The sequence below is a fragment of the Dreissena polymorpha genome, chromosome 1, assembly GCF_020536995.1.
Source record: "Dreissena polymorpha isolate Duluth1 chromosome 1, UMN_Dpol_1.0, whole genome shotgun sequence".
NCBI classification, from domain to species: Eukaryota; Metazoa; Mollusca; class Bivalvia; order Myida; family Dreissenidae; genus Dreissena; species Dreissena polymorpha.
This window is the reverse complement of record NC_068355.1, coordinates 2,965,570-2,981,462: the sequence shown is the minus strand read 5'-3', so window position 1 is coordinate 2,981,462 and position 15,893 is coordinate 2,965,570. Positions and strand designations below refer to the sequence as shown.

At 37.3% G+C, this 15,893-nt stretch overlaps 1 protein-coding gene across 1 annotated transcript in view; it reads right to left on the bottom strand.

The window, feature by feature from the left end:
• Nucleotides 1-6,275: 6,275 nt before the first annotated feature.
• The window catches only part of LOC127868698 (plexin-A2-like), a 73,673-nt gene continuing 64,055 nt past the window's right edge, over nucleotides 6,276-15,893 (bottom strand). Inside the window, exons 32-35 of the mRNA XM_052410693.1 lie at nucleotides 14,596-14,746; nucleotides 14,142-14,279; nucleotides 12,880-12,957; nucleotides 6,276-10,124 (exon numbers count right to left, since the gene is read on the bottom strand). Of these exons, the coding sequence (XP_052266653.1) occupies nucleotides 10,032-10,124; nucleotides 12,880-12,957; nucleotides 14,142-14,279; nucleotides 14,596-14,746 (460 nt within the window). The 3' untranslated portion in view covers nucleotides 6,276-10,031. The remainder of the gene's footprint in view (nucleotides 10,125-12,879; nucleotides 12,958-14,141; nucleotides 14,280-14,595; nucleotides 14,747-15,893) is intronic.

Here is a 15,893-nt window from a genome sequence, read left to right as displayed (position 1 = left end):
CTCCAAGCATACCATCACAAACACACAGCGTACCATCACAAACACACAGCATACCATGTCAAACACACAGCATGCCATCACAAACACACAACATACCATGCCAGACACACAGCAGAATATGGAAAACACACAGCATATCATCACAAACACACAGAAGATCAGCACAAACACACAGCATCCCATCACAAACACACATCATACCATCAAAGCACACAGCATACTATTATAAACACATATTATATGATTTAAACCCACATCATTTCAATGAAACCTCCGATATATTAATAGTCAACAGGAGAAAGACGAGGCGTTCCGTAGATATAGACTATTCTTTGTTTGGTGTAGGAAGGTCGAGTTATTATCTACCCGAAAATTACAATTGACAAATTGTACAATACGATAAACAAATAATGCAAAATTATGTGCATGCATGATGCACAAGAAATGCTTCACAATTCAAAAGAACCATTAAGTAGCAATAGTCATAACAAACATAGCCAACTACAGTTGCTGCATTAACACAATTATTGTTTCCGCGAATGAATACAATAAAAGAAAATGATCCAGCAGCAACATCAACACTGTTGTTGTTTTTTCAAGTGATCTTTACATGTATATGTTTAATGCGTTCTGTCCGTGATTCATTAACTGCCATATCTATATTGATAATTGTCTATATATAAGAAAGATGCTATAAAATCCCACATGTACTCGGTTAAATCGCAACCGCAGTAAGCAAAATGCCCGAACCTTCTACACTATATGCATCTATCCCTAACAATCTTAACACTGAAACTCGAAATACCCGTGCGGTGTACCCCAAAGACAGGGAAATGGATGGACAGGCATAATTCTCTTGCCTCTTGCCTGAGGTTCGCGAAAACTTCTTATAAATTCATACATGCCGAAATCATCAACGCCATCTCAATGTGTTATCACGAGCAGCACGTCGTCGTGATCATCATCAAAACCACCACCACCGCAACTGCTACTAATCGATAACCAAAGCGAAAACAAAGAAAGAAACAAGTGATTCACACTTATTTTAGATCACCATCATATGGAATAGTTAATATACAAAAATCGATAAGGATCGACTTTGTCTATATCATGATCATTAGCACCAGCATCATCATAACCATTTCGATACTATATTCGCGCACTACGTTACTGGTCGTAGTATTGCCTCCGATGATGCTTATTGCGAGGACAAAGCGAAATACGGTGTACTATTAAGACGCACACATTATGCAACGCGATGTACAAGAACGATACACAATCGAAAAGTTGTCAAGCTTTTATTTACTCCGATTTTCTTGTGTAAACTTTTATTTTTAAAAAGCGTCTGTTATCCGAAATAGGTTTGAATAAACCAAAGAAATACAATCAGAAATAGGTTCGAGTGAAGCAAAGACAGGCATGTGTATTATATTTTTTACGTTAAACGTATTGTCATACTTAATATCGTGACTTCTACCAAGATAGACTTTACAATTAGATAATTTACCGTATTTTGCTGCAACTGAATACGCTGTCAAACGCAGTGTGTTGTAATTGCAGCCAGGTCGGAGCATTTAATCATATGTAGTGGTATTTGATAAGTCTCGGGTTCACTTATTAACTTCCTTGTACAATTTTAAGAAAGATGGATTAAGCACTTAGAAAAAGGCAAAGTAGATAAAAAGCAAACACTCTTTTCCTCATAGATAATATTACTATTTTTATTTTTCACGGGTAGTATTAAATATTATTAATCTTCCTTAATTTCTTGTACTCTCTCGAGCACACCATTCTAATACAATTCAACTGCTTCATGCGAAAATGGATCTTATGCCATATGCTGTCAGCGCAACTTTAGAAAAGCCTACGCGCAGTCTTTTCAAGAGCTACACCGTCCGCTAATGAGACCGCGACACCTTGCATTACTTTATAGCACTCAGTGTAGCTTCTGACAAAACTGCGCGACTGCGTAGGCTGGTCCGGAGCCCTGCTGGACACTCCAATGGGGTAAATGTATGCTTCAGGTAAAAAGCAAGTTGCTGCCGTGTCGCCTTTATCCATACATGCCAGACGTCCCGATCTCGGCGGGACAGTCCCGCTTTTGGGCCCTTTGTCCCGGCGTCCCGATATGAGACGATTTGTCCCGACATTCGTAAAAAAGGCTTTATCACTTTCCACATCCCTTCAGCTTCATGACGACTTATACACACATTTAAAGCTTAACCTTTCAAGCGATATTATACCAAAATATTTTCTTTGTATTTAATGCAAATAAAATGTTCCATTGTAAAACGGTACAACCCAATAATTCATGTGTCACTAGCAATCAGCAAAAACTCACCTTAAATCATACAGTGAGCGACAAAAGGGCCTTCATGACCATGATTGCCCTAACGCCGTCTGTCAGTTAAGATATGCACTTGTGATGGATGTGATATGCACGATACAGACCTATTGGCAAGAGGCGTTATAAGTGGTCTGATTTAATGTAAAAGTCAATTTGATATGAACCATGCTCTGAAAAAATGGGACTTAACCGTGAAGTATATTTGTACAAGAAGTCTCTCCTTAGCGAAAATCCAGTTTCAACAAATTGCGTCCCTGATAAGCGTGTGCGGACTGCACAGGCTAATCTGAGACACTACTTAACGCACATGCATTAAGCTAAGTTTTCGCTGAGCGAGGCTAATATGCACGTAAGGTTGGATATTGTTTTCTTCAAGGTTCACACCTTTTTCATGTTTTCTTCTCGCACAATACATAAAGCAGATGCAGTTCTGCACACAAATATTGCGATTTTAAGGAGCTAGTTGTTAAGTTATAATGTGGATGGTTGTTGTCCGTTTCAGTACGTCCCTTTCTTTAAATATTGTACTTACCAGTGCTCATTAAAGACGTTAAGGTATTCTTAGAAACCACACGTTTTTTTCCATCCGCTAGTACAAATGCGTAAACTATGCTTGAACATACACACACACAATACATCACCACAAAGACAAGTTCTTTTTGTATAATATAGTTGATAAAAATAATATATAATTTGGGACATGGCTGGTGCTTGGCCAAGCATACAATGAAAGTCAGGTGCGTATTTGACATCTTTCGCACAATTAAATTTTAACCGAAAACGTTATTTTAGGTATAGACCAACTACCCACTGTATTTTGTAAGTCGTACTCGCAAAGCAAGTAAATACTTATTATTATGCGATGCGTGTTAAGTTTATTTTGTAAAGAACCGACGTATTAATAACATAGCCTTGAACAAGATCGCTGGTATGTGTTCCTATCTCATCGTTAAATATTTTCGGGGCGGTTACCAATCTTGCAATCTGCGTATTCATTTAACAGTTTTGAACAGCGTTGTTATTTTCATTAAATCCCATAGCTGATTCAAACATGCATAACATCAAAACAAATTTAAGCCAGGTAAACATCGTCTAAAACTTTGTAGGTGCTTTTTAGCGCCGAAGTACTACCGGTATTCATCTTGAGTACGTGTATCAAACGTATAAAAAAGAAACATTTCATGAGGTATAACCCAACTACATTCAACTTAACAATTTGCACGCACAGTTGTCGTTCCATGCTCTCACATGTATACAATCGCTGACATCGCAGGAAAAGCCTTCCAGATCTGGGAGGACTTATCAATTTGTTTGAGTTTTATTTTATGAAAAGCAGTATCATTTTCTTTTAGATTTTGAAAATGGCGTATAAAATGATGTTCATAATAAATTACCGAAATTAAAAAAAAAGAGTACAAATAACAACGGGAAAATCATTGTACCACGTGGCTCGATTATCATCCGGCACGGATTAAACCCAGTTATGCTGCTTTCGTTCAAATATCTGCGCGGAGGTTAACATCTCGAAGGTATTTTACCCTGCGCCTTTAGTGTGTGCATTTGGTACCGGTATATCAACGAATCTAGGAAAAGTGTGACAAGAATATTGACTAGTTGCAATAATACAACTCCCAGCTATACAAGCTCAGAGCATTCAAGAAGAACTAGGATATTGACTAGTTGCAATAATACAACTGTCAGCTATAAAAGCTCAGAGCATCCAAGAAGAACTAGGATATTGACCGACGTAATACGCGTATGTCTGAAATACTGCTGAAAACAGTGAAAAATCTGAACAAACAAGAACAACCAAATCTTATTCTTAACATGATGACCCTAGAAACATGCTGTCACACATTTTGAAATTGGACATAGTGGGCATTGTTTCTAGAAGTCCTTATTTATTACTTTGATTGTGACATAATGTCGTAATATGTAGTGATGTTATAAAGATGATACATTGTACACAAATTGTAATTTGCAAAGTAGGATGACCCAAGCTTGAATTTTGTACTTTGAAAATAGAATAAGAACGCCTTCGGAAAAGTTTGCATCTTCGGACAGACAAACGTCCACGGTGACAGCAGTATACATCCCTTTACCTCCTGTCAGGGGGTTACATTAATCTCCAAATTGTGTATACTTGTAATTGTGATGTTATACAAAGGGAAAGACGTAGATATCTACGCCTCTAACAAACGTCTACGTTGAAATAGATGCCTATTTTTTATTATTTTTGACATAGAACGACTCCATTACATAACGAACAATACCAGCATGTTGAATATTGTATGCTGGAAGGTGAAGGAGAAAGCCATATTTCCCTACAAAACAAGGGCTGTTTGTAAAACATGCATGACCCCCATATGGGCTGTCCGTTGTACTGGCAGCCATTGTGTGAATGCGACTTTTGTCACTGTGACCTTGACCTTTGACCTAGTGACCGGGAAATCAATAGGGGTCATCTGCAAGTCACGATCAATGTACCTATGAAGTGTCATGATCCTAGGCAAAAGGGTTCTTGAGTTATCATCCGAAAATCATTTTACTATTTCAGGTCACCGTGACCTTGACCTTGTGACCTCAAAATCAATAGGGGTCATCTGCGAGTCATGATCAATCTACCTATGAAGTTTTATGATCCTAGGCATATGCGTTCTTGAGTTATCATCCGAAAATCATTTTACTATTTCGGGTCACCGTGACCTTGACCTTTGACCTAGTGACCTGAAAATCAATAAGGGTCATCTGCAAGTCATGATCAATCTACCTATAAAGTTTCATGATCCTAGGCATATGCGTTCTTGAATTATCATCCGAAAATCATTTTACTATTTCGGGTCACCGTGACCTTTGACCTAGTGACCTCAAAATCAATAGGGTTCATCTGCGAGTCATGATCAATCTACCCATGAAGTTTCATGATCCTAGCCCCAAGCGTTCTTGAGTTATCATCCGAAAACCACCTGGTGGACGGACCGACCGACCTACCGACATGAGCAAAGCAATATACCCCCTCTTCTTCGAAGGGGAGCATAATAACAAAATATCAATATAATAATAACAACTGACGACACAAAAAGTAGAAGATTTTATTCTTTTAGCATGTTATAAAGAATATATTTTACACTTTAACACTCTTGTCACTATCAAGATATACTGTTATTTACAAAAGCTGAAATATTTCCATTACAGATAGCATTGCTCCAAATACTAAATTTTAGCACATCTGTTTAAAAAATCTATTATGAGACACCGATGCAAGTGTACCAGAAAATTTACGCTACAAATGTCAATCATTAATATTCTAGATTTTTTTTCTATAAACAAAACATAACTTGTTATACATGTATATTAAGGAACATAATAATTGAAGAATTTCTTTGGTGCTCTTTTATTTTGGCTAGGGTATATTAAGGCTAATATTTTTTTTTATATTTGTACCAGCAAACCATAAGAAAATGCATTATAATTATAGTAAAATAGGTATACACGTAGTTATCTCAACAGTTCAATTTGTACCAAAACATGCATTGTAAACAAAAAAGCAAATATTTGATCTAATGTATAAGGGTATAGCAAAATTACAAAGTATACAAATCTTACATTCACATGAAAGACTTGCCAAAAATGGAATAATGAATGTGTTATAAAATGTTTGTATTGTGCAAAAAGTGTCGACCCAGGTTAGCCTGTGCAGTGCACACAGTCTAACAAGGGACCGAACTTTCCACTTACTTTTTTTTCGTTTCAAAGAAGTATCCTCTGAGCTCCAATCCAGTTCAGGCAGAATGTGTTCTCCAAGTTGGCACAGGCTAATTTTGAAAGAAACTATTCCCACATGCATTAAACCCCATATTTCCAGAGAGAGGCTTATATAGATAGAAAAATATAGTACTGTTATAGATAACAACATGAGAATATGAAGTTCATCAGAGTAGCATAGATAAGGAAACGTCCATTTATCAGCCATATAATTCTACATGTACTATGTCGTTGTAAAAAACTCTTCACAAACGGATAAACTCAACTTGGAAGATCATGGAAAAGTGATTATATCTTTTAAAACTCATGAAGTGATTAAGCTTAGATGCACTTAAACAATTCTAGCCGTTGTGCAACATGTTATCACAAAACAGAGACAAAAGTATGCAACTCATTGTCCTAAGTTGTTTTCGTTTTCAACCAGTCAAGTTTGACTACATTAAACACGCCAGGATAAACTTTTTTGTTTCCCAATACAATAAGAATCTTTCAAAATAATTAGTTTCAATTAAATGCTTCCAAATGCAACTGAAATAATTGAATTTCAATATATATTGTCGAACTTGAAAAAAATTAAATTTCCTGTATTATGAATTTCTTGACAGACAACTGATAAAAGAACTGATTATTAAATTCTGAAAAAAAATGAAAACATTTGCGTACGTCTTAATAATTAACAGCGAAAGTGAGACTGTAATAGAACATGAGAACCTGTTTCCAGGACTACTAACCCTCTGTTTCAAACTCAAAGATTGTCTCAACTAAAAATATCAGCCAATCGGAATGCTTCTTACTTTTGAGTTATTTTCCATTGGTTAAATATATGAGATTACATCTCAGATTGAAGTCCAGAATGTTCGGAGTCATGAAGCCTCAGTAAGCAAGAAATGAGCAAGAACATGTATCACAGTTAAGACAATATCATAATATTATGGGAGGAAGTTGGCATGATGGGAAGATTATTCAAATATAAAAAATCATGTTTTCCTCTGATTATCTTAGAGGTGATCATAAAAAGATGTATTTACACTTAGATTAGAATGGCTACACTGCACAACAGCAATGTATTTTGGGTATTAAATTGCCTATGTGTCTTTCAATAAAATAACATTACAAATAATAAGAAGGCCCTAAAGTGCTCATCTGAGTTCATGGTACAGCAATTGTCAAAGACTTGACTTGGTGACCAATTTTTTTTTACAAAAATTACCAATATTCTAACATGGCCTTGATATTGTCAAACAAACATTCTGACCATGTTTTGGCAATATTAAGTCATAAATATGGCTTCTACAGTGAAAATATGGTTTTCTAAGGTTTTACCTGGTGACCTATGACCTAGATGTACATGACCCTGATTCAAACTATGCCAAGATATTGTCAAGATAGGCATTCTGATCATGCTTCATATAAATTGTGTTACATATTATCTAGTTTTGAGAAGAATGTGACCCAGATTCAAACTTAGCCAAAATGTTGTTAAGATATACCAACTGACCATGTTTCATCTAAAGTGAATGAAATATGTGGCATAAATCAAGTGGTAAGGAGCTGAAAGTTGCCACTGCACAACACATGATAACGGATGCCATTCACAGACTGACCACAAACAATGTTACTAAATTAACAAATTTAGAACACATTTTACACCATACACCTGAAATACACTTTAACATATATTTTCAAAACTACATTAACTATTGTGTAAAACAAATATTTACAAAAAGATAACAAAATGGCATCACTTAGGAATGTGAGAACTAAATGTGATACATAATTATGTACAAAAGGCACAATTGTAATACAAAATAAAAGCTATTTATTTGCAAAAAGGCAAGTTTAACAAAACATGAATAATGCTACATGTTTAAATTCTTTTTTAACTGGTTATATACAATTCAATTCAACAAAAAGATTCATAATTTCTAAGCAATGAGAAAATGTCAGGATTTCCACAACAAAAAGTTGAACATAACACAACGACAACAAATGTACTTAAAACAAACATATTGGAGCGTAAATGACTTGAGCTCTTGTTAAAATGCAATGGTCACACAAATTGTTTGTTGCATCAAATAAATCATCATCAAATGGTCTTATATGTACTGTCTTATTTGCAAATATTTTGTGATAAAATTTTTGCATCTCTCTCATTTACACTATGTCAAAATAATTATTGCAGTGCAAAAGGGTATGTTAAACAAATTGAATTAGCAAACAAATCAAGAAACAAATGTACACATTGGCTATATTTATCAAACAGATGTGAACAATCAAAAGCAATATAAATTCTTTCAGAAAGTAGTTCATCTCCTTTTAAAAGTTACACTCACTTGCAAACTGAAAATAATTCCATCTAAACAAAATATACATGTACTGTACTGGTATTCTGACAGTTAAGTTTATAAAAACGAATTTAAAAAAATAAATATAAAAAGGCTTCACGAGATCAGAATGATTTAAATTTGGTCATTTTGGCTTTTTCAACAAACAACTTTTTGACACTTTTGGAAAAAGAAAAACAATAACTATATACAGTTAACACGTTAAAATAGTATAATAACGAAGAACATGCACAAAGTATAGTAGCACAGTAATTGCATGTAAGTTATCATATTAAAACATGTGGAAGAATATAAATGGGCGGTGCTCTGTGGAAAGGGGGTTTAATGAATGTGCGTAAGGTGTCATCAAAGATTAACCTGTGCAGTCTGCACAGGTTAATCAGGGACGACACTATCTGCCTAAACAAGCTTTTTGCAACGAGAAGACTTTCTGTAAACAGAAAATGTCATTTAAGCGGAAAGTGTCGTCACGGCTTAGCCTGTGCAAACTGCACAGGCTAATCTGGGACAACACTTTACGCACATGCATTAAACCCCCTTTTTCACAGAGCGCGGCCACCATGTTTGGAATTAAAATGAGCCTCACTCTGGGAAAACAAGGTCCACAGCACGAGGGTTAAGCGTGTTCCAGGTAAGCCTGTGCAGTCATCACAGACTTATCAAGGACAACACTTTCTGCTTTATGGCAGCACAAATTCACTTTAAGCGTTGTCCTCCCAGATTAGCCTGTGCAGTCCGTAAAGGCTATCAGGGATGCTACTTTCAGCTTTTATCAAATATGTTGATTTTGCTTAAAGCGCATGCTAAACTGGGATGACACTTTAACCCTTTCCATCATAAGAAGCAAAGTGAAAATGGCTTTTGCAACCAGCATAAAACCAGAGCAGCCTGCGAGTAACTCGCAGTCTGTTCAGTTTTGATGCTGTTTGCTGCTCATCAGTATCTAAGGGTTGGAAATGAAGCCTGTCAAACTTGAATCTATCAAGGAAGGCCTTAAATTAAATTTAACTTTCTTAGGGACTACAAACACGTCGAAATACATATCTAAGTTGTTAAGGGTTAAGCAAATGCATAAACCCTGTTTTCCCAAAACAAGGCTCAAACATTATATTATCTTTAACAAAAAGGTTTCAAGATTCAACTTTTCAATCTTTTAAAAGAATGTCAACATCTGTTTATATAGCATTGCACATTGATTGCATCAGACAAATTCTTATATTTCATAGAATAAGAAAAAATTATCATATCTTCTTCATAGCATAATTAATCTCATTACAAACATGAATACAAACATTATGTACAAAATGATCCTTATAGCATTATATCAATAATTATCCACTAGGACACACAGATATCTGTTGTTCAATCCCTTCTCTATGATTTCCAGACATATGCACCAATATGAACCACTGTAAGCTGTCCAATTTGTCCTTTATGAATTCAATGTATATTCACTAAATGCGTAACTATACTTGCCCACAGACAGACAGACAGCTGCCTGCTCTATTTGTCCTTCACCATTTCCAAGTCTATGCACCCCTACACATGGCCCCACAGATCCACAGCTGCCTGTTCTATTCTTCCTCCATCATCTCCATGATTTCTGCCAGCTTCCTATCCAGCTGCAGGGAGCTGGTCTTCTTGTTGAGGGACAGGTCATCCATGATCTGAACGGAAAGAAGATGTTCTGGGAAAACTGGGCTTAATGAATGTGCATGAAGAGTCGTCCCTGATTAGCCTGTGAGTCAGCACACGCTTATCTGGGACAAAACTTTCCGCCTGAACTGGATTTTCCTTCAAAGGAGACATTCTTTAAACCAAACATTCCATAAAAGCAGAATGTGTTTTCCTGATTAGTCTGCGTTGACAGCACAGGCTAATCTGGGATGACACTGCGCATATTCATTAAGCCCAGTTCTCCCAGAACAAGGCTCTAAAAATAAAAGTGCTAAATTGATATCAGATTTTTTCTGTAAATGCAACCTAATTCCTTGTAACACGTTTTTTTTCCATTTTGCCATGTCAACATTGATAATTGAAGTTATGAATGCACACAAGAAGATAGCGGTGGTGTAGTGGATGAGGTGTCCGCCTAGTGATCGGGAGTTCGTGGGTTCGAACCCCACTCGGGGAGCGTTCTCATTATCTCCTCCATAGACACCTAGTACTGGTTCATCCCAGGAAACGGACTGGATAATGTCCCTCTGCCTATAATACTCGAAAGAGGGGTTGGCAGTATACAGAGATAGATAGATAGATAGACATCAACTCCAAGTGTGACCTTGACCTTCCACTTTTATGACTGGGGTACCATTAACAGTATGCCTTTTAAATAAGCATATATTTGAGTCTAACTCTGTGAAAAAAGGTTTAATGCATGTGTGTAAAGTGTCATCCCAGATTAGCCTGTGTGGACTGCACAGACTAATCTGGGATGACACTTTACGTACATGCATTTAACCCCCATTCCACAGAGCGCAGCTCATTTGAACTTCATTGCATTAAAATCCTTCCAAGAGTAAAAGAGATCTGAAGAATACACACAAATGATAAAAGAGGCTGAAAAATTTGACCTTTAAGTTAAAAATTGACCTTAGGTCATGGTGACTGACCTACTCTCTGCACGTTATCTCAATTCGGCCTAAAACTTACAGTCAAGTTATATGAACATTTTTACAAAGAACAAGGGCTGTTTGTAAAACATGCATGCCCCCCATATGGGCTGTCCATTGTAGTGGCAGCCATTGTGTGAGCACGATTTTTGTCACTGTGACCTTGACCTTTGACCTAGTGACCTGAAAATCAATAGGGGTCATCTGCGAGTCACGATCAATGTACCTATGAAGTGTCATGATCCTAGGCAAAAGCGTTCTTGAGTTATCATCCGAAAATCATTTTACTACTTCGGGTCACCGTGACCTTGACCTTTGACCTTGTGACCTCAAAATCAATAGGGGTCATCTGCGAGTCATGATCAATCTACCTATGAAGTTTCATGATCCTAGGCAAAAGCGTTCTTGAGTTATCATCCGAAAACCATTTTACTATTTCAGGTCACCGTGACCTTGACCTTTGACCTAGTGACCTCAAAAACAATAGGGGTCATCTGCAAGTCATGATGAATCTACCTATGAAGTTTCATGATCCTAGGCGTATGCGTTCTTGAGTTATCATCCGGAAACCATTTTACTATTTCAGGTCACCGTGACCTTGACCTTTGACCTAGTGACCTCAAAATTGATAGGGGTCATCTGCGAGTCATGATCAATCTACCCATGAAGTTCCATGATTCTAGGCGTATGCGTTCTTGAGTTATCATCCGGAAACCATTTTACTATTTCGGGTCACCGTGACCTTGACCTTTGACCTAGTGACCTCAAAATTGATAGGGGTCATCTGCGAGTCATGATCAATCTACCCATGAAGTTTCATGATCCTAGGCGTATGCGTTCTTGAGGTATCATCCGGAAACCATTTTACTATTTCGGGTCACCGTGACCTTGACCTTTGACCTAGTGACCTCAAAATCAATAGGGGTCATCTGCGAGTCATGATCAATCTACCCATGAAGTTTTATGATCCTAAGCGTATGCGTTCTTGAGTTATCATCCAAAAACCATTTTACTATTTCGGGTCACCGTGACCTTGACCTTTGACCTAGTGACCTCAAAATCAATAGGGGTCATCTGCAAGTCATGATCAATCTACCTATGAAGTTTCATGATCCTAGGCGTATGCGTTCTTGAGTTATCATACGACAACCACCTGGTGGACGGACCGACCGACCGACCGACCAACCTACCGACCGACCGACCGACCGACAGACCGACATGAGCAAAGCAATATACCCCCTCTTCTTCGAAGGGGGGCATAAATATGAGATAAAAGGCTAACACAAAATATAAATTTATTTATTTTTACCAATTTTTAGACCTAGACTTTGAAACAATGTGCTTTTCTGAAGTTTTCTTTATGTCGTTTCAATTACTTTTAGACTTGAGCCACATTTTGTGACAATCCTTGAAAGGATACAGGAGAAATTACACATATACATAATTTTAAATACAGACGCAAGTATTCTAATCAATGAGGATTAATCAAGTAAAACTAAAACTCAAAATCATTAATTTGCTCAACAATCTATCAAATGGGCCATGCCCAGTGAAAAGGGGGTTTAATGCCTGTGCGTAAAGTGTTGTCCAAGATAAGCCTGAAAAGTCAGCACAGGCTAATTAGGTACAACACTATTCGTCTAAACTTTCTTTTTGCTAAGAAGAGACTTTCTTGAAACGAAAAATATCATTAAAGCGGACAGTTTCCTCCCTGATTAGCCTGTGCGGACTGCAGGCTAATTGTGGACGAAACTTTACGCACATGCATTAAACCTCTTTACACAGAGCACAGCTCATATAATTTATTTACCTCTGAATTGTACGGCTTGATTTGCTCATAAAACCTGTACAGGGCTGCAGTCTTGTTGAAAGTGGTCTCTTGTTGTAGCTGTAAACATAGAACACATTTGATTAAATTATTGTGGTTGATAGCATTTATATGACTCTCCCTCTGGGAAAACTGGGCTTAATTCATGTGCTTAAAGTGTCATCCCAGATTAGCATGTGCACTTTTCAGGAATGACACTTTCCACCTTAACTAAACTAAAAATTATAAGCGCATACATTTTTTGTCCCTGATTAGCCTGTGTGGACTGCACTGGTTAATCTGGGCAAACACTACAAAAATGCTTTAAGCCCTGTTTTCCCAGAGACTCAGAAGCATACAAATGATAATAAGATATGAGATCTAAGACTGTTCCTAGTTGGGTTCAAGTTGGTCAAACATCAGTACAAGTCTACACATGATTTTATACAAAAAGGTCTCATAAGCCATGAATTACAATCTTTCCAAATGGCAAAACATATTGTCATTAAAAACTCTTTGTAAGGTCATTTATAGTAAGGGAATGTACTAGAGACACTTTCTACTTAGCTGGCTTCTAAATGAAAGGCAACTTAACCCTTTACCACTTACATATGTATTTAGAGCCATCTGAATTACCCTAGAAAATTACATTTAAAGGCTTCATTTCCAACCCTTAGTTACTGAAGAACAGCAAACAGCATAAAACCTGAACAGACTGCGAGTTACTTGCTGGCTGTTCTGGTTTTATGCTGGTTGTAAAAGCCATTTTCACATTGCTTCTTATGGGGGAAAAGAGTTATATGACAATCCCTCTGGAAAAACTGGGCTTAATTCATGTGCTTAAATTGTCATCCCAGATGAGCCTGTGCACTTTTCAGAAATGACACTTTCCACCTTCATATGTCCAACACTCACACCCTCTAACACCCTTCATACACCCTCGAATGTATTTTTTTCTAAGGAAAAAACTTTGTTTGGGTTCAAGTTGTTAAACCATCAACAGAAGTCTACACATGATTTTATAAAAAACTAAAACATGAAATCCAATCATTCAAAACTCTTTGCAAGGTCAACTATAGTTAGGGAATGTTCTAGAGACACAATCTACTTAGCTGGCTTCTAAATGAAAGGCGAGTTAAAGTGTTTCCATTTAAACCTCAAGGTTCTGTGTATGTTACCCCTAACCTACAAAGCAGCTGTAATTACTGTATAATAAATAAATAATTGTCAATATTAATTACTTATATTTCACAATATTGCCTAACCTTGTTTACATTGGAGAAGTACTGGATCAGGTCCATGGAATTCAGCTCTGTTCCACGGATGTTTGTGTAGAATTCCTGGACTCGCTCACGATATCCACGCACCTCATTCACAAAAATCAGCTTCTGGGATGGCGAGTCCTGTAAGACATTTTTTTGACGTTAAATTTAGTCATGCAATGTGTTCATATAAATTTGTAAGATAGATAAATTTATCATTTATGCAATGTTATGTTTAAAACTACATTTTCGCAGCGTTTCATGAATTTCGGCATCCCAAACAAAATAATCGAGTAATCAGAGAGGTTAATGGTTTAACTGAAACATCGAAGTAATGTTCATTTTCAATGCACCCAACAAGAGCCTTGAGTCCAAATAATGTTTACTATTAAGCCCAGCAAACATTAACTGAACTTTGTAAATAATGTTAACTGTTCAGCCAAGCACCTAGACTAACCTTTGTAAACTTGTGCTCGTCAAGCCCGAAGCTTGCAATGAAAACCTGGCTGCTGATGATGTCTAGGTTCTCACTCACGTAGCTCGGTATGGAGACGTCAAACAGAATGCCTGGTGATTGGATGAGACACGCCAACACACGAATCGCAAAACTGTCGTAAATATTGAAAGAAAAATATCACTGATCAGGATGGATTTCCATAGACTCTAGTTTAATAGGGGCAACTATTTAGGTAAGAATACTAGAAATGGCGCGGCAGAGGCCGACACGTATCCCCACGCCGCATGTTTGACCCAGGGGCGCCCCAGGGTTGGTAATGGGGCCATACATAGTTGAGATTGACCGTATTGTCATAAGAGAAGTTCAGTATCAATTAGAAGTGAATCGGTGTAGAAATTAAGAAATTATAGTAAAAGACAATTTTGGGTGGGTGTGGCCTATTATGGGCGGGGCGCCCCAGGGTTGGTAATGGGGCCATACATAGTTGAGATTGACCGTATTGTCATAAGAGATGTTCAGTATCAATTTGAAGTAAATCGGTGTAGAAATGAAGAAATTATAGTAAAAGGCAATTTTGGGTGGGAGTGGCCTATGTGGGCGGGGCGCCCCATGGTTGGTAATGGGGCCATGCATAGCTGAGATTGACCGTATTGTCATAAGAGAGGTTCAGTATCAATTTGAAGTGAATCGGTGTAGAAATGAAGAAATTATAGTAAAAGGCAATTTTGGGTGGGCGTGGCCTATGTGGGCGGGGTGCCCTAGGGTTGGTAATGGGGCCATGCATAGCTGAGATTGACCGTATTGTCATAAGAGAAGTTAAGTATCAATTTGAAGTGAATCGGTGTAGAAATGAAGAAATTATAGTAAAAGGCAATTTTGGGTGGGCGTGGCCTATGTGGCAGGGGCGCCCCAGGGTTGGTAATGGGGCCATGCCTAGTTGAGATTGACCATATTGTCATTAGAGAGGCTCAGTATCAATTTGAAGTAAATCAGTGCAGAAATGACGAAGTTAATGTAAAATAACATAAACAAGATGCGTTTGTGAAACACAATGTCCCCCTATATGACGTTTGACCTTGAAGGATGACCTTGACCTTTCACCACTCAAAATGTGCAGTTCCATGAGATACACATGCATGCCAAATATCAAGTTGCTATCTTCAATATTGCAAAAGTATTCATAAAATAAGCGATTTGGGCCACATATATTTAACCTCTGACCTTGAGGGATGACCTTGACCTTCACCTTTCACCACTCAAAATGTGCAGCTCTATAAGTTACACATGCATGCCAAATA